General features: G+C 46.4%; 1 protein-coding gene and 1 long non-coding RNA gene across 2 annotated transcripts in view; one reads left to right on the top strand and one right to left on the bottom strand.

The window, feature by feature from the left end:
• The first annotated feature begins 8,363 nt into the window (after window positions 1-8,363).
• The window catches only part of LOC120678615 (2-oxoglutarate-dependent dioxygenase AOP3-like), a 33,008-nt gene continuing 16,823 nt past the window's right edge, over window positions 8,364-24,548 (top strand). Inside the window, exons 1-3 of the mRNA XM_039959870.1 lie at window positions 8,364-8,780; window positions 8,910-9,234; window positions 9,332-9,650. Of these exons, the coding sequence (XP_039815804.1) occupies window positions 8,428-8,780; window positions 8,910-9,234; window positions 9,332-9,598 (945 nt within the window). The 5' untranslated portion in view covers window positions 8,364-8,427 and the 3' untranslated portion in view covers window positions 9,599-9,650. The remainder of the gene's footprint in view (window positions 8,781-8,909; window positions 9,235-9,331; window positions 9,651-24,548) is intronic.
• Window positions 10,934-11,749, bottom strand: LOC120678616. The gene is made up of 2 exons (XR_005676651.1): window positions 11,452-11,749; window positions 10,934-11,294 (listed from the first exon to the last, which is right to left on the bottom strand). It is a non-coding gene; the product is annotated as an uncharacterized LOC120678616 (long non-coding RNA).

The following is a 24,548-nucleotide window of genomic DNA, read 5'->3' as shown; positions in this document are numbered from 1 at the left end:
TGGAGAAGTATCATGGTGATGACACTTCTCTTATATTTCATGACACCTTCCATCCTCTCTCTTCATAAGAGCTTTGACATGTCAGCAAATTTAATACTTATGATACTGCTATGACACTCCCACTGAGAATGGTCTTATGCCAATATTCATGTAATGCAACCATATCCCACTACACCACAACCCCGCAACCCGCAAGGGCAGTCGTTAATTTGGTGTTGTGGTGTAGTGAAAGCATTAGCCGGTACTCCATAAGCTAACATACGAAAAGTAACGACCTTCTGCACAAAAGATAGTCCTAGCACATCGGTTGTATTCCTCTTTTGTTGTCATGTTACTTAACAGCCTTCATTATGCAAAGAAATACAGGTTGGCTCATCCGAAACATATGTCACGATGCAATTAAAGGATTAGCAATACCATAGTAGACGTAACTTGAGAATTAGATAAAAATGTACAAAACATGCGAACCTCCATCTAATTTTTTTTGCTTTGAACGTAAGATTATTCGAGAAGTAGTCTTTATAAAGAAGACCATGGTGTAAAAGTCTTTTATGATCCAGTACATGCACCTTGACAGAACCAGTTCAACCTGTTGATTAACTGAATCCTCGTGATCATGTGTGCTACATTAAAAAAAAAGAGTTAATTCCTTGAATGTCATTGAAATTTTCGTCACTACTACAGAATAGGCCTTCGTTCCAGGCCATTTGTCCCGGCAGCCTTTGGGCCCGGGACAATAGGTGGCTTTTGTCCCGGGTCCAACGGCTAGCCGGGTTAGCGGGGGGGGGGGGGGGCAAGGCCTTTTGTCCCGGTTGGAGACACCAACCGGGACAAAATGGGGGCCTTTTGTCCCGGTTGGTGGTTCCAACCGGGACAAAAGGCCCGCGTACCCTTTTGTTCCGGTTGGAACTACCAACCGGGACAAAAGGCCCCCATTTTGTCCCGGTTGGTGTCTCCAACCGGGAAAAAAGGCCTTGGCCCCCTTATCCCCTTCCCTCTCCCCCCGCCCGAGCCATTCAGCTCACTTGTTTCATGCTGTTCTCGGCTCGGGAGAGGGAGGAGTTCTTGCTCATTTCTTCACCACATTTGTGAAGATCTTTGATTCCCCGTCCATCCATCGGCGCTAAAGGTTTGGAGCTTGTTTTTCTCTTCTTCCTTGGCTTGTATAGCTCATTTCATGCTTTAGAAATAGAGAAAATGTGTAGCTAGCTCATTTCTTGGACATTTAGCTAGATTGCATATGTAGCTGTGATTTTCTTTTAGATTTAGATGAGTATGTGGATAGTAGAAATTTTTAGAATGAGTGTAGACACTTCATGTGATGTACTTGTATACATGACCCAGAGCCCCGCCGCGCGAGCCCACGTCACCGAGCGCCGTCGTCCCTGCGAGCGCCGCCGCCGTTGACGTCTGCCGCCCTCATCTTCGCCGCCCCCGGCCTCCACTCCGCGCGCACGCCCTCGTCGGCGGCCTCCACTGCACGCCGCAGCGCCGCCACCCTCTCCGCTCAGGGGCGGCGCCAGGGGTATGCCCCTTTATGTCTAGGCATACCCAAAATTTAGAGAAAAATATCATTTTACTTAACTTATAAACATATATACTAGCAAGCTGTTGTAAAAAAAATTCGTCTTTCATCGTATTGGTATTGCGCAGTCCTATTTTGATGATCTTCAAGGTAGAAAAAGCACACTCAATGCTCCCTGTTGAAACTGGTAGAGACAAGAAGCAACCGAAACAATATATCATTCAAGTGTGCCAAAATCATATACTGCGAAGACATCAAAACTACTTCTTCTCTTTATATTCTTACGGGAAATGAAGTAAAGAAGACAATATGCTTAATGATTGGTCTTTGAATACTCTAACTAAGAAGGAAAATCACTGAACCAATTAAACTTGAAATGATGTTATGTGATTTCATTTGGGCCAAGGGGGGGCCACAACCCATGTTTGCCGACATGTAGCTCCGCCGGTGCATAGATGTATATACTCCATTGCACAAAAATTGTAGTTTTAGAAAATTTCAAACACAATACTCGTTCAAAAAAATAACTTTGTTACCTATAATTACTTCTACCAATTGTGATTGAAAACTGTATTATTTATTTGGTTTTCTAGATCCTTAATGAATGCATACACATTGAAACTAGAAAAATAATATCTACTGAATATTTGATTTGCTCTATACGTTTTTCTATGCAATGCTTTCTTGGTATAATTAGTATTGCTTTAATTAGATGAATCTCATTACAAGCTAAAACTACATTCTTTGTGGGACAAAATTTGGATGCAAAAAACTATACTTATTTTGACATGGAGAGAGTATCATATACAACTTATGGACCCAATTCAATAAAGCCTAGCAAGGAAGCCCCAAATGCAAAAGAATCATTCTCTCCGTCTCTGCTCATAGCTCGCCCTGAGCCCCCGTCCCTCCGGCTCCGCGTTCGCCCCAGTGCGCCTCCGGCCCTCGGCTTTGAGCCCTTCGCCTTCGGCCCTCGGCCCTCCGCCTATCCCCTGGATCGGCTTTGGCGGCACTCCGGCGACCGGCATCCGGCTCTCTCATACTGATGACCTCCCCAACTCGGCAACGGCAACTCCGGCAGGGGCAAGCCGCAAGCCCCTCGCCGTCCCAGTGCCAGTACCCCAGCATCAGTGCGAAGGAGGCCGCAACCGATTATTATTCGCACCGTTCCACAACGCTTGGCTATAGCTACCGCGTGTTGAGGCAGCGCAAAATGGCGGTGGCAGCTGTAACAGCAGCCGAACGGTGCGATTATGGATTTGTTATGCAACTTATCGTCAACTATATTGCGTATTAGCTTCAATTTTTTTTCTATATTCGGCATACCCAGCCGCATATTTCTGGAGTGGATTATTTAGATAATTTTTTAAGGGTTTTATTTGTATTCATATTTTAGTTACGATGGACCCGCGACACACAGACGCGGAAGACGAACAGTTCCTGTTGAATATGATTGGCGAAGGTCAAGGAGATGTCGCTGAACAAGCTGATGATGGCAGCAATACCGACATATATTTGAATATGTCCGGTGATGGAATTGAGGCACCATCTATTCAGGATGACGCTGCTGCTGAACAAAGTGCTAATGTACATATCACAACTATACTTATTTGTAGTGACAATCATATTTTCATCTGAATCTATATGAATACTATGAATGTTTTTTATAGCCGTCTGGATCATCGTCGCAGCAGAAAAAGACGAAGTGAGGCCCAACAAAAAAAATTGGAAGGGCGGTTCATTATAACGGAAGTTGGTCCAGATGGCGAACCGATCGCTCCAGAAGCTGCCGCCAAAAAATTCATAAGACAATCCGGATGTATTGTCAGGGACCACATCCCGATCAGCTTCAGGCTCTGGAAAGCTTCCAATCCAAGCGAGGAACGGGATGCGGTACCCGAAAGAGAAAAAGAATGGTGCTGGCGGGAGCTTAAGAAAAACTTCACGGTTCCAGCTGAATCCGAAGAGATATGCAAGCGCTGGACCCTGAGTAAGATGGCCGAATAGCTGCGATCATTCAAGAAAATTTTGACGAAGAAATATATCAAGACCGGGACCACACCCGTATTTACCGGCGAGCTCGAAAAGCTCAGGGGTCACTGGGATGCATTTGTGGAATACAAGTCTTCAGAGCTTGGGCTTCAGAAGGTGCAGAAGGCTAAAGACAACGTCTCGAAGAAAGTGTACCATCACACTCTAGGCCAAGGAGGCTACAAGCTTGCAGTACCCAAATGGAGAAGATGGAGCAGGATCTGCTTGACAGAGGCATCCAACCTGCGACCATGAACTGGCCTGAAAGGTCAAGGACCTGGTTTTATGGTCACGGGGGAAGCTTGGACCCAATGACTGGTGACTGCATCTATGGGCCAAACATCCAGCGAGCAGCCCAGAGACTACAGGAGGCCATACAAGCAGCGGCCGAGGGAACATTCCAGCCGGATAGAGAGAGGGACGAGCTGACTTACGCCCTTGGGAATCCAGAGCATCCGGGCCGCACAAGAGGCAAAGGCGTGGTTCCGTGGAAGTATGGGTTCAGGGATTACATTGATTCATATAGAAGCCGACAAAGAAGAAAGAATGATGAGCGGGAGCACTTGCGAAGGCTAGAGGAACGGCTCATGTCACACGATCACAGACTGGAGGAAGAGGTTCAACGCCAAGTGGCCGTAGCAATGAGCCAGCAACAGCAAGCGCAAACGGTGCCTCCAGAGCCTAGTGTCGCAGCCGATCACCTGTCTCAGCGGAAAAGCAGCTGCGCTTCCACAGACGTCGCCATCGCCGAGCCCACGGGGATCCAGGCCGCAGTTGAAGCGTCGGCCCCACAGCGATTTCCAGTGGATGAGATCACCCACCGGACACCTTGTGACCTGCAGACTACCGTTAAGAACTTAATGTTCACTGTTGCGTATGGTACCGCCATGCCAACCGAACCAGGCGACGTGTACCACGGCCAACAAATTCCGCCTAGATACACAAGAGTTGGCGTGGAGCAGGTGTGCCAGGGTTGGGAGACGCTCGAGCTTGATATTCCTGGAGGAGATGGGGAGAGGACACTAGCAGAAGTCATTCATGGCTACATCCTATGGGATAAGCGCTACATTGTCCTAAAGTCGGATGATCAAACACCAAGACCGGCATCTCAGCATGCCTCTCCAAGACCGGCATCTCCGCAAAACTCCCCAAGGGCAGCACTGTCTCGGCAAGGTTCACCGGCACATTCTCCATCACCATCATCTCAAGCGCCGATGAACACTCAAGCGTCACCGTCGCCTCCATGGTCACCCCATCCGCCGCCGGCAAAGAAGCAGAAACGGCCGCCGGCAAAGAAGGTAGCTGCACCGGCTAAGGAGCCTCCAAAGAAGAAGAAGGAAAAGGAGAAGAAAACCAAGGAGGCTCCTATTAAACCCTGGGACATGAGCCTTGAAGAATGCGATCGGATAACTCAAGAAAGAGTTAAAGAGCACTTCAAGCCGAAGCCGAAGCCGGAGCCCGAGAAAGTGATAAATCCGATAGATTTGAAATTTTTTAAGGGAATGTGCGAAGCAAATAAGAGAAAATTCATTCCGAGAGACCCCCCTTCAGACTACGAACGCATAATTATCAAAACTACTGAGAAAAAGAAGAGACAATCAAAGTCGTCGTCGTCCGACGTTCCACAGCTCGGAGCCCAAAAGAAACAATCAATAGAGCCTCTCGTAGTGGGACAGACGACGCAAGAACAAGACTTTGTTACATTTCTGAAAGAATCAAACCTGACGGCCGCTCAGATTGCAGGGGGAGAAGATATTCCAAAGGCCGATGTGGTCGTCAAATGGACGTTTAGATCGGCAAAACTCTTGTACCCCCCGAAGTAGTGTCTGTGCTTCCAACGCAAATGTATAAGCTGCACCAGCACTACATGCGTGCGATGGCCGATTGCATCTTCATGCAGGGCGCAAAGATTAAAGATGACGATTTCTTACGGGGGGGAGGCCATTATATGGATAAACTGGGAAGAAATTTACCAACTATTCCATCAGGAGGCCCTCGACATCTCTATGGTCGGCTTGTGGGTTCTGTAAGTATTTTACTCTCCTTACGTATTGTTTTGCATGATCTCAACATACTGATCTCTTGATTTATTCGGTATCATGTAGAATGGAGATACATACTTGCAGAAGAAAGGGATACTCTCACCATCGACCCAATTACTTGTAATTGGAGGCTTCTACGTGACAATTCCGATGAGATATTCCAAAACTTGTTCAAGTACATAAGCGTTCATCACAACAAGCAAATGATATTGTTTCCTTACAACTTTGCGTGAGTGATTCCTTCCGTCTAACTCTTTCTATTCTGTAATCGAATTGTTTAAACCTTAACTACCAAGAACTGCCTCCGTATAATCTTGCAGTGAACACTTTGTCCTAATTGTCATAATTCCTGAGAAGAGCCTACTCGTGGTTATGGACTCATTGAGGAGACCTCCAGAACAATACGAAAATCTTCTTAACATGATAAAAAAGTAATTCTACCACTACTCCGTCCATGACCGATAATTTGAATCACTTTGTTACTTGACTATAATTGTTCTAATCATGCACAGGGTTTGGAAAGAATTCGCTAAAAATCATCCAGGCAAATTTGACAAGGAATTGAAGATAAGACAGATTTTCCGGTACGCGCTTGGATGATTCGTTGCACGATTCATTAGTTTTATTATATATTCATGTAAATACCTGATAATTTCTTCTCTCTTAAAGTGTATGAGGCAGAAACCAGGCACTGTATTGTGCGCATACTATGTATGCGAGAACATCCATGGTCTGGTAGGTCCTCCAAAGGGCTGGACAGATTGGGAGGAGGAAGTAAGTAAAAAAACTTGTTAATATTTGAACTCGTATTTTAATTAGTCGAAATTAATTATCCCCTTTTTCCATAGGTCGGGGAGATGCCCGATAAACTCATACCGGAGGAAAAGATTATGGCGATTCAAGAACAATTCTCCGGATTTATTGTTGAGCAAGTCCTCGATCCAAAAGGCGAATTCTACTATGATGGAATATCTAATATTGACAATCACAGCAAATATGACAATATACGCGTATATATGTAATTAAGAACGAATATAACTATGTAAATATACATGTGTGTCTATGTATTAAATTTCTATTTATGAGTATGTATGTATGTATTAAATTTCCAAAAGGCGAATTCTACTATGTAATTAAGAACGAATATACCTATGCAAATATGATGGAGTATGTATGTATTATATATATAAGCACTCCAATAATATATATGTGTATATATATATTTATATAATATTGGTCCTAGACATTTTCATATGTAAAGGAATTCACATGTATAGATATGTGTATACATATATATATAAGTGAATTAATTTATATATGAAAACTATCTAGGACAAATATTATATAAGTAACTATATATATGTATATATTAGTGGAGATCATACACACTGAATTCCAATACATAAGTTTAATTGAAATGCAAAAGTATAATTGAAATAGAAAAAAAATTGAGAAAAGAAAAACATGAAAAAAAAGAGACCTTTTGTCCCGGTTGGTAACACCAACCGGGACAAAAGGGTGCGCCAGCCACGTGGGCGCTGGCTGCACCTTTTGTCCCGATTGGTGTTACCAACCGGGACAAAAGGTCCTCTTTTGTCCCGGTTTCCACACCCGGGACAAAAGGGCACCCCATTTTGTCCCGGACAGGCGTTCCCGGTTGGGAAACCGGGACAACAGCGGTTTCCCAACCGGGACAAATCAACGTTTTTGTAGTAGTGCGTCAATCCCTTGAATGCCAATATTTTACTCCTATCTTTCACTATCAGGCAAGATCGGTGGACTGCCCACAGCTCATCTGCCCCCAGGCTGCAAAGGCGTCGCTTCGCTCGCCGTCTGTCTAGTAAACCGCACCGACGTGGGCTCATAAATGGCCATCACATGCACACAGGAGTAAGATGATGGAGACTAAACATTACTAAACAGTAACCGTGAATAGTAAAAGGTCTATCGCCCCCCTCCCTCTGTTTATATAGCCCCTTAGGTGGGCTGCCTTGGGCCCCACCTTGGGCGCCCTCTTTTGGGCCGAAAAGACCCATTAATGCACATAAGCCCAGTCTAATTCGTATCTCATCCTTATAAGTCTTCTTTCCCTTATGTTTGTGACCCTATGGGCTCATATGCGAATAGACATAGCCCGAGTACTCTTACTCGGTCCAATAGTAAACAGTGGCCTGTAGCAAGACATGTCAACTCCTATACGCACACAAAGATCATATCAGACGAGCCGCCACAATATCATATACATGATGTTCCCTTTGCCTCACGATATTTGGTCTACTTTAAAGCCAACCACTCTTTCTCTATCCTATGATTCGGAATCCTGATCCGAATCACTCGAGGGGCCAAGAGATATCTCTCTTGTAGAGAGGGGCAAATCCCATCTTGACCGACTATGTCTCACACATGCTTCTTGACAGATCCGAAAGCCACCTTTTATGACTACCCTGTTACGGTGCAGCGTTTGATGGCTCCTAAGTAAGTCGGTTCACATCTTGAGTACATACGACGATCTCAGGTCTTATGACAAAACATACATATTGCTAGTCTAATATTCATGTGTGTCCTCACATAAACTCCGACTAGGAATATTTTAGAATATTCATACAAATATAGAGTTTCACAAATACTTCACGTAAGCATTAATCAATACAAGTTGTCATTCATGAATATTCAAGATACACTTTATTAACCATGAATACAAGGAAATATAATTGACTCCAGGGCATATTTCCAACACATAAGAGAACAAGCTGCTACGCTAGAAACATTGCAAAGAATCACCACTACCTCCGGCTTCTATTGGATCTTAGGCGCAAAGAGGTGCGAGCTATGGAACTCACCAAGGTCGACCTCCGCGGCGTCGAGCCCGGCGGGCCGGGGTGGGAGGCCGGCCGCGGAGCGGTCACCGCGTCAATGGTGGCGCACGGCTTCGTCGTTGTCGCGCACGACGCGCTCGGTCCCGACCTCCACCAGGCGCTGTTCGCCCGCGCCCTGCCGGAGCTCTTCGCGCTCCCCATCGAAGCTAAGAAGCGCAACGTGAACACCAAGGGGGAGTTCACAGGCTACATCGGACCGATCGACGGTATGAACTGGGAGAGCCTCGTCGTCGAGGAGTCCGCCGACGCCGCCAGAGTCCGCGGCTTCACCGACCTCATGTGGCCGGACGGCAACCCGGAGTTCTGGTGAGACCACACTGTAGATCCTTTCTCGTCTGTCTTTTGCTGTCATCTTGCGATGCTCTGTAGTTCTGAGTAGGGGAGGACAAAATCGATCCCTTTTCTTCGTGACGTGATGTCCGCCTATATGCCCAGTGAGACCATGGTGTCGTTCGCCAAGAACATAATGAAGCTGGAGGAGATGGTGGAGACGCTGGTCCTGGAGGGCCTCTGCGTCCGGGGAGAGAGCATCCGCGCCCACTTGGACATGCTCGGGCACGGCATCCGGATGTCGCACTACGGCGCGCCGTCGAACACGGAGACCGCCGTGACCTTGTCGCCGCACTACGACGACATCATGGTCAACGCGATCGTTCAGCACGAGGTGGAAGGCCTGGAGGTGCACGTCGGGGACGGGCGCTGGGTCGCCGTCCCTGCCGAGCCCGGCACCATCGCCTTCGTCGCCGGCGACCAGCTCAGGGTACGATACGATCTAGCACTCTCCTCGCTCTCGGAGGCCCGAGCCATCACGGTTCGCCGATTCCTCGACTGAGTTTCTTGTGTACCCGTGCGCGCAGGTCGCCACGAACGGGCGCGTGCCGGCGTGCTACCACCGCGTGCGGACGCCGAGCAACCGCGACCGGTTCTCGGTGCTGTTCGGCCGCCGGCAGAAGGACGGCGTCCCGGTGCGCCCGCTGGACGACCTCGTCGACGCGGAGCACCCGCTGCTGTACAACCCCCTGAGGCACGAGGAGTACTCCAAGTGGCGTTTCTCCGTGGAAGGGCGCAAACTCGAGGATCCACTCAAGGAGTTCTGCGGTGTGGAGAAAGTCGGAGTCTGTTAGCCAAGCCTCGTACGTGGGCTTGGTTCTTTTACATGCATTTGTGTTGAGTCAGGCATGCTGAGCACGCGTCGTGGGGATGGACGCGACGATGCCGCGGCGTGAGGAGCACTCGGACACCGCTTTCCTTTCCGTTTTCGTTGTACTGAATGAAAGGAGAGTTTTTTTATTTATGTACCATTAAAAAAGATGGTGCTTATCTGTGTACCACTAAAAGTTCCTTCGCACCTATGTACCATCGCGCGAACTTTTTTTGCCCACCATTTTGGATGAATGGATAGGCTAACGAGAGCGCAAAAACACCATTATACCTAAAGGTGGAAACGGATTGGATTCGTATGGAATCGGATTTGGATACCACTTTTTAACACATTTTAAATCGAATACGGATACGAATTTAGATATTCTCGGATACGAATGCAAAACGGATGCCTCGGATTCGGATTTAATTCGGATATTGACTTGACATATGAGCTAACATTTAGCTATTTTCTTTATTAGAAGTTTTAGATTATAAAATCGTCATACATGTACAAACTAAAGTAATAAAGATAGCTAGTTAAAAAATAATTTATTTATCAATAAATACATAAAAATCAAAATATATTGCAACAAACATATAAATAATTTTTATTATATATAAATAGAAAATATAGAAGTAATTTTAAGATAAAACAAAAACATTTAAAATTAAATTTAATCTTTATATAATTTAAGTATAAAAATTAATAATATGGGTGGTGAGAAACAAATATAATTTTCTAAATAGTTTTTTAATGAAAACGAATACGGATATGGTCGAATACGGATGTGGAATTAGATAGAGAAAATCAATGAAAATCGGATTCGGATATATCCACTTTACTGCCACATTAAATTCAAATACAGATATGAATATTCATATTGATGTTTAAGCGGATATGAATATCAGATAATTCAGATATCTGCTATCCATTTCCCATCCTTAATTATACCCTTCAGTGCCCAAAATTGGTTTGCCCCTCGATGCCACTCTGTTGTGTGCCTTCAAATGCAGCATGCACGCCTTTGCTGCTGTGCATGTGAACCAAATATGCTCTAATTTCAAGCTGTATCTTGGATTCTTGGACTCCAATTTATAAATCTGCGATGGAGCTGAGCTGTTCTGTCTCCTTCTGACAAGCAGCTTGATGACGATGGTGCCAACCGGCATGGCATGGCATGACGAAGGTGCCAACCGGCATGGCATGCCGACCTGGTCTCGAGGTTTTGAACGCTGGATGCCTGAGGAACTCAGGCATCATTTTCAAGTTCTGACACCAGTTCGCACAAACAGACCGACAGGGCAAGTTCAAAGCGAAAACAATGGTGCACCAGCACCGCCAAGTGCTATCAGACATCAGACAGAACACACTAAAGATAAAGAGGTTCAGATAACCGGTTCATCAGAGTTCTAACATAGTCATACAGATATATGTTCTAGTCGTAAGTCATAATCTGTCTGATAGCCTGCTACAGCCTACGCTCTGATTCTTCACCAGTCAAAGAGCCGTGAACTTACTACATTAGTACTGCTTCTATGAAGCAGAATCATTAGCCTACTAAAGTCATGGCATATTTGTACATAATCCAAAAGGGCTTGCGATTTCCTGCGATGCTACTTCTCAGATCCTTCAGGAGTTAAAAAGGTGGTAAGGTAGCTCATTCCTTGCCATTCAACCTGCACAAAAAGAGGCAAGCCTCAGTTCACAGTTTGGCATTTGGGGACTTGATTCTCAAAGAGAACGTGGCAATTCTCGATGCGAATATGAACCATGAATCATGAATGAATGGTTCTCAAGGAAGATTTGTGGAAAACTGGAAACTACAAAGAGTACCCAGTAAGGTGTTGGTTGACTTTACTAGCATACGCCTGTATCATCCAGACTTCCAGTATGGTCCCCCACGCCCGCGCCTGCGGCAGCCGGGACCCGAGCTCGCCGGCGCCCGCGGCTGCCGACCAGCAGCCGGGCCGACACCTCCCCACATGGCCCCCCGAGCCGCGCGGCCTCCTAGCGGAACGTCTCCTCCATGGGGCGGCGCTGCTCTTGCTGGCCGTGGCGGGCGGCGGCAGGGGATGCGGTACGCCGACAGGGGTGGCGCTTGGCAGTGCTCGATCTGGAATCTAGGAATCGATCCCCGATGGAGAGGATAGGATTGCTGCCTTCCTTGGTAACTGCAAGTGTAAAGGGCAAGATTGTCAATTTACACCCCCCCGGTCCTACCTCTCATTGCTCTCAAACCGTTAAATAACAGAAGATGGACGGAATGGTAAATAGAGCAAAAAAAAGTTCGTGCGATGGTACACATGTGCGAATGAACTTTTTAGTGGTACATAGGTCAGCACTATCTTTTTAATTGTACACGGGTAAAAGACTTATAAAAAGAATAGAGATCACAGAAAACGATACAGCTTCATCAGTCATCACATCACAAAATACTTGTGTTTCAGTTTCTGTTCTTGCACTTGCTCAACTCAGTGTCCACACTCTCGCAGGTTCGTCGGCGATCAACGCTTGGCGGACTAACCAGTGGCATCAGAGCCATAAGAAGGATCTAGCGTGCCATGATACATCACTGAAGGGCCAAGGCTGGTTGCCGCCAGCGGGCAAGATCGGGTCGTCCGGTGACAAACTAGACTCTAGTCGTTGTTGATGAAGCTCAGGCTCAAGGCACCACCTATGGGGTGCAGTTGGGAACACCAACTTCCATGAAGACCGAACCACCCTGCAGTGGGCTGCCGCAGGAGATAGTGTCTGCCCTGGCTACGAAACTGTCAGCCAAGACACCTTGCATGCGATCAAGATGATGTGCATCGATGATGAGCAGCTATAGAAGTCAACGGTGCAGTTCCTGTGAGCCGAGTATGAAAAGACCACATTCTGAGAAGGTGCGTCCGTTGAAGATTTCGCACTTCATCTGATGAAAATCGTCCAACGCCTGGGATCCTCGGTGACCCAGAGCTGCAGCCCAAGGCGGTCGCCAATTACCTACGCGTCGCCAGAGCAAGGTACAAGAAGCTGGTAATCTCCATCCAAACCCTCCTCGACATCCATGAGCTCACCATCAAGGAGGTCACTGGGCGGCTTATGGCAGCCACTGACGACGAACTGGCACCACCTTAGGCTGTGAACGGCAAGCTACCTCCTCATGGAGGAGCAGTGGCGGGAGAAGTACAAGTAGAAGGTGGCAGATTCCGACCACAGAGGTTCGAGCTCCGGTGGCCGGGGCAAACACAGTGGCAAGCCGCGCGGTAGCAACAACTCCGATGGGGGGCAGCTCGGGTCAGGCCGGTTCTGTAGATGTGTGCAAGTGCTGCGGCAAAAAGGCCACTGGACCCAACACTATCACGGTAAGGTCAATATGGAGGAGCAGGCCCATGTGGCGCATGATGACGAGTCCATGCTGCTTCTTCTCCAGGAAGGCGTTGACTCCGCCACTTCCCTGACCTCAGATCAGCCCACCTCGTTCCCCACAAAACCTCTGTCGATCCAGCGCTTGAGTGGCGCCAACGGTGGCTCAGCATCAGAAGGCACTCGTGGTGCAGGCGGGATGTTGACAACCAAAATTGGCATGGCTATATATACAGACCGATCTGATCGGTACCCACAAACCTGCCAAACCGGTTTGGGTGAGTTTGTTAAAATGCAAATTTGAATTCACCAATGTGTATCTCTCATCGAGATAATCAAAATGCATACATATAGAATGCATAATCTAGACTTCAGATGAGAGAGTTATGAGTTCATGAAGGCTTGACCAAGATCGGACCAGTCAAACTGGTTGGCTAAGATGGTCAGACTGGTACAGACAACCCTGTCCGAGTTAGGAGTTGTATTTTGATACAAAATTAATTAGGGTTTCAACACCTAATGGGGCAAGACCACCACTCCCTATAAACATAAAGGGCCATGGCCGATTGAGGGTATCCAATTGATCACAAACATATCAATTTATTACTTTTCATTACCTTTTGTCTCCTCCAAACCCTAACTCTTCCAACCCCCGTATCTTCTACTAGAAGGCTATGAGTTTCTAACCATTAACCAAGTGTTGTAAAGATTTTTGGCTAAAGAAAGCCAAAGTAAATATTCTAAACTTAAATCTGATTGTCTTGGCATGCATGTGGTAAATTGTGATTCTTCATATGAGGAGAGAAAAGTGGTTTATGTTGCTCAATTTTTAGGGTCATCTAAAGATAAGCCAAGAACTTGTGCTTCTCCCTAGCCAATTCAGAAAAATCAGCATGATGAAATTAATTCACATTTGATGTATCTAAGTGTGATAGGATGTTCGATGAGTTAGTGAAAATTGGAAAGATTAAATTCTCTCGTACTATGCCACCAATGATGAGTTGAAGAAGCATATGCTTATTGTAAGTTTCATAATTCTTTCTCTCATGCTACTAATGATTATAATATTTTTCCACAGACAAATACAATCGGCCATAGATGTAGGACGATTGGTTATCGATAATGCAAGTTGATCGAGGTCCTTTTCCTGTAAACACACTTGAGTTCACAAATCCAAAAGTGTTGTTTCGGCCGCTAAAGGGAAAATATCATAATTGGTAATGAAAGGTCTATGGATAAGACCCCTCGATCTACATTGATGACTGCGACGCCTGAGGATAAGATAGAAGCAAAGGTGTCGGTTCTGCATGAACCTGTCTCACAGGTTCTAGGACCGGTCTGATCGGTCATAGTAGGAATTCTAAGAACAGATCCCAATACAAGAATAAAGTACGGCCGAGCTTTGAAGAACTCTTGTCCAAATACAAGAAGGGAGCTACTCAGAGGCAGAAGAATCGGCCAAATGAAGTTAATAGCGCAAAATCATCACCAAAACCCCGAGAGCAACCGGATTCTTGCCTACATCAAGGTACAAGTGTTGATGCACCGTACTCATTATTTGGGTTGGTTACTCCATGGTTTTGGTAATATCCTTGCTATTACTCACCATTGGATCATAGTAGAAAGCAAATGCGACCATACATCATCCCATATTCTTCCACATATCCAAATTGTGGTTCATCGCAATGATCGGTTTTAGTAATAAAAATCTGGTCAAAAGCAAGCTTGATGACAGCAAAGAGGATGACAAAAATACAAAGAAAGATTCAAAGTAAATGTACACAAGACGCAACACAAAAGCACAGAAAATCCAATCCTATGTCACACTTACAAGAAGGGCCCATTCGTCAGAGCAAACCGACGTACAAGACCCCAACCCACACATATCAAAGAAGATGACCCACCTATCAGTCACCAAGCCAAAGGCGGTAGCCAGAGGCGACAGAGTGGGGCCGGCCGACCCACAGGGTCAGTCGAACCTGGACTGACACTAGTCCAGGTGCATCTTGGCAGGTGATTTGCTCTTATCCTCTCAAGGGCGGTTGAGCAGGTTTCCATATTTAATTCTGACGGAAACCGACCTCCTTGGGCTATAAAAGGGGCCTCCCTCACCCCTCACAACACAACACATTTTTGGAAAGAAGAAGGAGAAGGGGACAGTCCACCTTTAGAGCTATCTTGTAGAGTAGGCTAGGGAGTGTGTGAGGAGAAGTCAGAGGAGTGCCAGAGTTGTCGGTTTCCCTCTGCTTGTACCTCAGCGGATACGAGCCTCTTTCGAGTAAGTATTCGGGTTATCGTCTACTTGTTGAGTTCTTTTCTAAGTTAAGCTTTCGTTATCTTTTGCTTGTGGGATCATCGTCCGTCCTCGTGACGGTTGCTCTAGTATAAAGGCTCGAGTCTTGGACGGAGTAGGGGCTAGAGTAGTAATTGATAGCATAGACGTGGTGTCTTGGCTAGAGGTTACCGTTGTTTGCATACCTTCTCCACGGTCTGTCGGGGTAGGCGGCAGGTGGTGACAGCCCTGTCCGTCCTTTGTAGTTCCCCACGTGAGGGTTGGGTGTAGAGCTAATAGTCAGATACTCTTGGCAAACTAGGAGTAAGCCGGTGCCCGAAGCAAGCAAGCGAGAGCTAGTTTATCTCTGTTAAGTATCTCTTCTCTTAGACAACCACACTACCCAAAGGCCACCCTTCTCTCTTCCTCCGGGTAAACTAGTTAGAAGAGCATTGCACCTCCGTTCCTCGTGGAAAATACGATACCCTGGATACTCTCCGGGTGAAGTGCTACAATGGTATTTCCGTGCGCTTGCAGATTTCTCTGTGAGAGTTAAGAAATACCAACACAAACCAGGCAAAGTATATAGTAACAAAGCAAAGTAATCATGAATTCTATGTCTGACACTGCAGGGTATAAATAATGCATATATAAATAACTGTAAGATAAGTTTATTACATACGACCGAACATTACAAAAGAGAACTAGTAGCAAACCCATACCTATTCTCGGAAGCACATCCGGGGACGCGACAACTACTTCACCTAAACTCTACTAGCCTAGAGTTACACAAGAGGGTGTTTGAGCTAGAGCTTCAACTTGTGGTATCTCTATTCTTAAGCCCCCCCCCTCATATTTATAGAGGGTGCCACGGTGGGTTTCTCGGCAAGAAAGCTTCAGCCGAAGGGGGAATGTCAGTGGCGCCAGTGGCCAGTCGGCCGACCAGGGTGATCGGCCGATGGCCCACTGGGCCCCACCACCCCCAATTTGCTCTGGTGGGCTGCAACCTGCTTCCTTAACCCTATTCCACGAGCCTGGCCTTTGGATATATCGGTTTGATGCTGCATGTCGGCCCTTGGATCCATGTGAGCCTGAATTCTGCGCTCTTATTGGTCGACAATTTTTCTCGTGGATCATAAGGTTCGCACAACCTGCATTTAGCTCTTTTCCAACATTGTATAATTTCTAGGAGCATAGTGGATTTAGACTTTATTTGGGATAAATATGCATGTAAAATATTTAAACTCTTAAGATTTTCTGATCAAATTGACTCCTGAAATTGGTCTCTAACAAGCGTCAACAGCGGCTCCTAGCCGAATAAATGAATTGATAATTTATGTGCTGCCTTTGCCATCACAGGAATCTGGTTTTCTTGACGAACCGATTTCTGAAAATGTACATGAAAATTCTTTGGGCCGCACACCAATGAGTACAATTCAGACGATGGTATAAAATGATCCCATAGCACATTGTCTTAATTTCACAGCACAAGCGTCTACGAGTGATAGATATGAAGCCAATCTTGTTGAGTTAAAAGAAGATTTGGCTGGTGCGATGAAAACCAAACTCGGTGAGAATATGGATAATTCTCCATTATGCCAAAACATTTATAACGCTTAATTTAATTTGGTTTCTTTTCATGTTGGATGTTGTGTTCCGAATTTTGTGAAATTTAGTGGTGATGATAATAGACCTCTTTGGGAACACATTGACAATTATATTTTTCATCTAGGAAAAAGCTGGTTTCCATGAAGCTTTGCAAATTCGTTTGTTTTCTTTATCTTTGACTGGAACCGCTTTTTATTGGTTTGCTTCATTGGCCCCCCGAATTCTATTCAATCTTGGAATCAACTAGAACGCAAGTTTCAGGATCATTTTTATAATGGGCACAATGAGGCAAAATTGTCAGATTTAACATTGGTAGATAGGGTAGAGAGGAATCTATCCATGATTACTTTAAAAGATTTAAAGATATAAAAAACCGATGTTTTAATTTGACAGTTTCTGAAAAAGATTTGGCTGGCTTGGTTTTTTATGGTTTGGTTTCGCATTATAAGGAGAAACTTGAGGTCTTTGATTTTCTTTCCATAAATCATTTGCAACTTTATGCCATGAGTTTGGAATATAGATTAAAAAATGCGAAAGAAAGTTGTGAGACTCATCAGTCCATACATGTTGATTGTAAATCTGATTCGGACGATGAGAAAAACGAAGTTGCTGAGTTCATATGGTCCTCAAAAGCTAAGCCATACTTTTGTTCATCGCTTAAACCTATTCCAAAAAATCATTAAGAACAAGCTCTTTTCACTTTTGATGTTTGTAAGTGTGATTGCATATTTAGTGAATTTCTTAGAAGCGGAAACATCAAGTTATCTCATGCCATACCACCGAGTGGCATAATACATTTTCTCGTACAACTAATGATTGCAACATCTTTCATTGAAAAGTCCAACTGTCTGTTAATGAAGCACAATAGACGATGCATGAGATGCGAGTTGACAAGGTGTCATTCCCGGTTGATCCTATTGATCAAGATAACGCCAAGGTGCTCATTCAGTTGGAACAAGCTGAAGGAGCTAAAGGAAAAAAATGTTATCATTGGTGAGCCAAGGCTGAGGAATGTCAATGATATGATTCTGGCTAGGGAAGTAACATTGGAGAAGACTTCTGATGGTAAGGAGTCGTTGAAAATTACTGTCAAAGCTTCTATACTCAAGGGGCAAGCAAGTTCCTCACAAGACTCGAGTCGGCCTCCTTCTCAGGTACAACCGGTCTGACCGGTCTACCCAACCGGTCAGACCGTTCCGGCACAGAGCCGGCCCAACATGTTTAAGGCCAAACGTCCGGAAGTGGGTACTTGGAAGGTTAATGAATCAAAGGTGAAGGAAAAGTTGCAAAGTAGAAGCTCACCTTTGATCAATTATTGAACAAGTACACGAAGGCCGTTCCAAAAGATCGGCCACTAAAAAAAGAATCAAGTTCACCTCCGCGTCAAGGCAAGCGTTCTTCTCCTAGGGGGAGAATCCAACAAGCGTAGAGGTGATAGAACTATAGTATTCTGTCTTCAGAAGGTGTTTGCTACTACGTCATGGGCGTCACCGGCATCGGGTTTTTGTTGTCCTGCATGGGAGCATGAAGGTATTTGGATGTATTGTTATCCGATTCTACACCCAACATCTCACCACAGGGAGGAGGATCACAGAAGCCTGTGTTTGGCTGGGTGATATGACCAGTGCATGTCTGTTTGGGATCCCACCAATCAGGTCAGAGGCGATAGCCTGCACCGGTCATATCGGTCTCATCAAAGGTCGGGAAAAGCTCCTTTTCCAAGATAGGAATATCATGTCAATGGAAGGAAAGTAGAAGTGCAGCCTACAGTTGATCCAGAGAAGGTTAAAACTAATTCTCTTGTTCTCATCGGTGATATTAAAGTAGTTGTTGAAGATATGAGTAAAAGACCAATGGTTTCTGGTAAATCGGTCAATCCTTCTGTCCAAGGGCCGATCATGGCTAATGATCATGAGACCAGCAACAGTAGTTCAACATTGAAGTACTTTCAATCAAGGTGGTGTCCTCCGGGGTTGACTCGTACTCAAAAGAGGAAGCTGCAGTGCCTATGCTTTCAAGGGAAGAAGGAGCAGGAGTTCAAGACACTGAGGAACAAAAAATTCAACCGCTACAGACCTTTAGTACCCCAGGGCAAGGTATGGAGGATCAAAGCAGCTGACCAGCTAGCACGACCGGTCGAACCACCTCAGGTGTCCAGTTTGAGTGGTGCAATCGACCGGTTGACTGCTCAGAGCAACCGGCCGGACTGGTTGAGGTTGTAGTAGAGAAGAAAGCCGAATTTGCAATGCCTATTTCAATTCCTTGTGATGGAAAAACACCACTGATATGCTAAGTACAGGGTGATGAGGGGCTAGAGGATCATGATGCTACACCAAGAAAGCAGCAATATGGAGCTCAATAGCATTTTAGTGCTCCGGGAGGGGGTAAAATATTGTCAAGCGATAATTTACCTCATGAAGGTTCTGTTCAATAGATCGGTTTGCATGGGATGCTCAATATAATTATGTTTTGAGGACTTGAGCCGGTTGAAAGATTTAACATCAGCAAATAGAAGCCGATTTAGAATTTTTTCTGATTCGGGCTAGAAAGTTGGCAAATGCTCCTACTTGCAAGAGAGAGTTGCAAAATTTCTAGGCCAAGTGAATTTATTAAGAAGATTTATATCCAACTTATCTAGAAAGATTGATGCTTTTATTCTAATTCTTCGATTAAAGAATGAAGCGGAATTTACTTGGGGGCAAAATAGCAACAAGCAGTTGAAAAGATCAAGCAATATCTATCTTCACTTCCGATACCCAACGCGCCTAGGAGAGGGGTTCCTTTCAGGCTTTATGTGGCAGCTGAAGACAAAGTTATTGGAGTTGTTTTGACTCAACGAAACCGAAGGCAAGGAGTATATCTTCACTTATACAAGCCGACAATTTATTGATGCGAAAACAAGGTATACTTTTATTGAGAAGTTATGCTTGTCTCCATATTATGCTTGTACCAAATTGAGATATTATCTACTATCTAGTACTTGCATAGTGGTATGTCAAACCGATGTGATCAAACATATGTTGCACAATCCGATTTCAAGTGGTAGGATTGGCAAGTAGGCTTATGCTTTAGTTGAATATGATTTGGCTTGTGAACCTTTGAAATCTATGAGAAGCCAAATTGTAGCGGATTTCATTGTTGAGCATCAGATTAATGATGAGCATGATTTAGAAGTCAGCTATGTTACTTCCACACCATGAAAGTTGTATTTTGATGGATCGTTTTGTGATAAAGATCAAGGAATTAGTGATGTCTTGATTTCTCCGAGTTGTGCTATTTTTGAGTTCTCAAACCGATTAAAAGAGGATTGCACAAATAATCAAGTTGAGTATGAAGCACTTCTATTTGCCTTGGAATTTTTGCAATCTATGGGCATGAAACATATTAAAGCCTTTGGTGATTCACTTCTGGTGGTGCAGCAGGTATCCAAGGTATGATAGTGTTACAATGGATCTATAAATGCATATCTTGACAAGTGCCTTGATATTATTTTTTCCTTTGATGAATTTGTTATAAGACATATACCAAAGGAAGAGAATGCAGGGTAACGCTCTGGCTCAGCAAGCATCTGGCTACCGCGCCCCTCTCTCTTTTTCTTTCCTTCTCCTTTTCCTTTTTCTTTTCTTCTTTTCTTTTCTCCCTCCTTCTCCTCTCTTCTTCCTTCTCCTTTGCTCCCTGCCCATGCGCGCACGCCCCCTGGCCCATGCACCCAGCCGCGCCGAGCACCCCCCTGGGCCATGCGCACGCACGCACGCACACACCGCCGATGCCTCCCTGTGCTCGAGCCGCGCGAGCCGCTGCTGCGCACGCATGCGCTCGCCGCGCTCGGCGTACCGAGCCGCGCACGCCGCGACACCCGCTCGCCCGCGCGCGTCTGTGCCATGCCACAGCCTCTTGTTCACGCGCCGCCGCGCGCCCTGAGTGCCGCACGCGTTCCACGCGACCCCGATGCTCACCGCGCCGCCCGCTGATCAGCCCCGCCACCACCTTCCTGTGGCCGCCTTCGCCGCCGGCCGTTCCTGTGCCCTGCCCACGCACACGCGCGCACTGCACCCACGCGGCCCACACGCGTACAGTGCCCGGCGCGCCGCTCGGCCTCTGTCCGAGCCAACCCATCACCTGTGCTCGCCTCGACACCCGCGTAGCACAGTGCCACTACCGGTCCCGCCGCCATTAAGGCCGCCCCGACGAGCTCACCGGCCACCACCGGCGCCCCTCCTCCCCACCGCCTTCCAACGCCTATAAACAGGCCTCGACGTCGCCCACTACCACTACCACTCACCCCGCCACCGCTAGCCGCCTCCCCAAGATCCCAGCGCCGCCGCCACACACAGCTCTGGCCGCCGCTCACCGGCCACCGTGGGCGCATCTTCTCGCTCCATCCTATCCCAAGGTGAGAAGGGCACTAGAATGCCCTCGCTCCCCTCATCGTTTCCCCCTAGCCCTGGCCACCGCCACGCCCCACAGCACCGCCGTCCGCCGCCCGCCAGCCCTTGTGGCGCCGCAGCCTCGCTTCGCCCTAGCCCGAGATAGGAGGGGGAATCAAAAGCCCTCGACCCCCTCGTGCCTTTGCCCCCCTCCATGACCGCCGCCTAGCCCTAGCTCGCCGGGAACCGGCGCCGCCGTCGCCCCCTTCCCCCTCCTCTATTTTGGTCGTGGGGGAGAGGAAGAAGAAAGGCAGTTTTGCCTTTAGGCCCCTGCCTTTCTTTCTTTTCTTTTATGAACCCTTTTCCCTTTAGAGCTCTTTCCAAAAGAGACCTCCTTCTTTTCCCTTTTAAAGAATAAACCCCTTCACCGTGTGTAACGAACATGGCACCATTTATGTCATTTCGAGTGATTTTGGTGATCGAATGACAACACAACACTTGGACTAATATGATTGTTAAGATGATCATTCTCAAGATTTTAGGTTCAAGTGATGACAAAGAGAAAGAGAAGATAGGCGTAGCAAGGCCCGAAGGGCCGCCCCTATGGGGGTTCCGCTACCCGGTTAGCGGACGGGCATCGGAGCATCCGATGGTAGTCGGAAGAACCGACGCCATGGTACTTTGGTGCAGAAGGGAAACGAAGCCAAGTCAGCCTATAGGCACCGGTTGAACCGACGGTCCAAGAAAGGGCATCGGTGCATTGGGCATCCTATGTTCCAGAGACGATGTCAAAGTGCCCAGGAGAAGTTTCTTCAGCACCGGTTGAACCGACGGTACATCGGAGTATTGCATCGGTGCAATGACGTCAGCGCCCAGGAGAAGATTCTTAAGCACCGGATGAACCGGTGATGCATCGGTACAAAGCATCGGTTCAACCGGTGGTCTCTGCGTCAGCTGTTAGGACTTCAACGGCTACTTCGGGTTATGAGTGACCGGATGAACCAACGCTACCCTGCCAAGAGGCATCGGTTCTTCCGGTGGTACGCAGATTTTCAGCTAACCGTTGGAGCAACGGCTACAAGACTTAGTGGCCTATATATACGCCTCACCCCAGCCATTTGAAGTTTGCTGGAGTTGCTGGACATCCCACACACACCCAAGAACATCTCCAACCACCATAGAGCTTCATTGTACATCATATAGGCTTAAGCACACTTGTGAGAGTGCTTAGCGCTTGTAATAGGGATTAGTTCTTGCGAGAGCTCCCTTGAGAGAAGCCTTGCTGCGGCAAGCAACTTGTGATCCGTCGTGTGACCCTCCGTCTTGGTGTGGAGTGGCAACGACACTTTGTGCGGGGGAAGAGGAGGCTCCTTCCTTGGTGGAGAAGCTCCGTAGTGGATTTCGGCCGGGTGACCGAGAGAGACGGTGACGGTGCACGAGACTCGGTGTCTTGTGGGCACTTGCCTTTGCTTGCCGGCATCGCCATTGGTGGCGTAGTGCAAGACGGTGATCGGAAGAGCCTCGGTGTCCCGTGGACATAGACGTTTATGCCGAACCACGTTACATGACCGTGTCTACTCGGGAGTTTGCATCCCTCTTGCACTTACCTCTTTACTTACCGCATTACGTTTCCGCATTTACTATATCTTGCGTACCTTTACTTTCCTAGTTAGTATGATTAGGATTGGCTAGGTTGCAAGTCTTTTAAGGGTAAGTAGAGAGTAGCATAGATAAACCTTAGTCATAACTAGCATGTATAGGACATGTTAGGTTTATCTTATGCAAGTAGATTGAGCCCTAGGTTAAAAAGCGATTAGCGACCCTATTCACCCCCTCCCCCTCTAGGGTCGGACACCCCGGTGATCCTTACACCGTGTAAACTTAATTCTAAATAAACCCCTGCCCTTTTTTAGAGTAACCCGTGTATTTCTAGAAATTGCAACTAAGTCCTTTCTCTTCCAAAATAAATACAAACAGGTCCCTTAATCCTTATTTAACCCTAAACCCCTCTTCGGCCTATCATTTCATGCACCAAAAATCCTCCAATCGCCCTGAAACTTTACCATGCCATTTCTAATGTAATTTTGGCCATGCCATTAGAAAACTGCCCAAAAATATTACTCCTGTCTCCATATCTTAATTGTTTCTGATTCGAGCTCAACGATAAAATCTTTATTTCTTTTTCTTGATTATGCGCTTGCTTGTGTGCGTCGTAGATCACGGTGTGAACGAGGAAGAACCCGTTGATGAGCAGTACTGCGAGTAAGTGAACAAGGACCAGTTCCGCGACCCCGAACCCGAAGGACAATACCTCGATCAGGACTTCCCAGAAGGCTTTGAGAACGGCAAGTTCAATCCCATCCTTTGATGCATGTTTTGTCCTAGTTTTTATAAACACAACCTATTTGCCTATTTTACAAAACTGCATATGTTTTGCCCACTGAAAACATGGTTGGATAGCCACCCCTTGATTTGTCATAACCATTCCTTGCCCACCTAGATTAATGTCTGAATGTGATCTGTTTGGACGTTAATCACTGCTAGAACGCTTAGGACCTTAAACACGATACAACTTATTTTATAAAGGGAAAATGTGTGAGTGTGTGGGAAGGGAAAAATGTGGAATTTCGAAAGATGAGTTTAGACGAGATGGATGGCACTTCTGTGTGAATTGCCGAATGGTGTGCTCGTACCTGTGTGGAAGGAAGGGAGATATCCATCTTGTCACAATTAAGGACCGAGTTGGTGTGTCATCTTGCCTAACTCCACTATCGTGCAAACCACTCGACCGTTGTATGGGCAAAGGCTTAGCATAAACCCCACTAGTTAGTCTGATAGCCATCAGGAAAGCTGAGAGCAACGGGTGATCAAGGAGAAGGGATAAGTTATGTGTGACTTATGCCCCGATTAAACCTCGGTGATAGATCGATGACCCCTTGGTGGATCTCGTGGTGGCTAGTCAGGTCTAGCTAAGGTGGGTAATGGCTTTGTTGGGATCTGCACCGACACTAAGGTGATCGTGCTGTGGTACCCCACTTGTGGGAAAAGTTGCACACCTCTGCAGAATTAAAATCTATTCGAATAGCCGTGCCCCCGGTACTGGGCGAGTTACGGTTTGGTCACACAACTAGTGTTTCTTCTGGGAATGGATGGGTTAGCGTGAGTTGTTTTGGAAAAGTATCCGGCAGTTGTACCGTGTGCTACGGCAGATAAGGAGTCCGGTAGCAATTTAAAACTTGGATCCTGTGTGGATCAACCCTACGTGTTACTCAGTGCAAGATAATGGCTTTTGAAAATCCCTTTCGTTCAAATAAACCCATGCATAAAAATTAGCT

Source organism: Panicum virgatum, chromosome 6N (genome assembly GCF_016808335.1).
Source record: "Panicum virgatum strain AP13 chromosome 6N, P.virgatum_v5, whole genome shotgun sequence".
Classification (NCBI taxonomy): domain Eukaryota; kingdom Viridiplantae; phylum Streptophyta; class Magnoliopsida; order Poales; family Poaceae; genus Panicum; species Panicum virgatum.
Note: the sequence above shows the minus strand (reverse complement) of the source record. Positions and strands in the feature narration are given on the sequence as shown.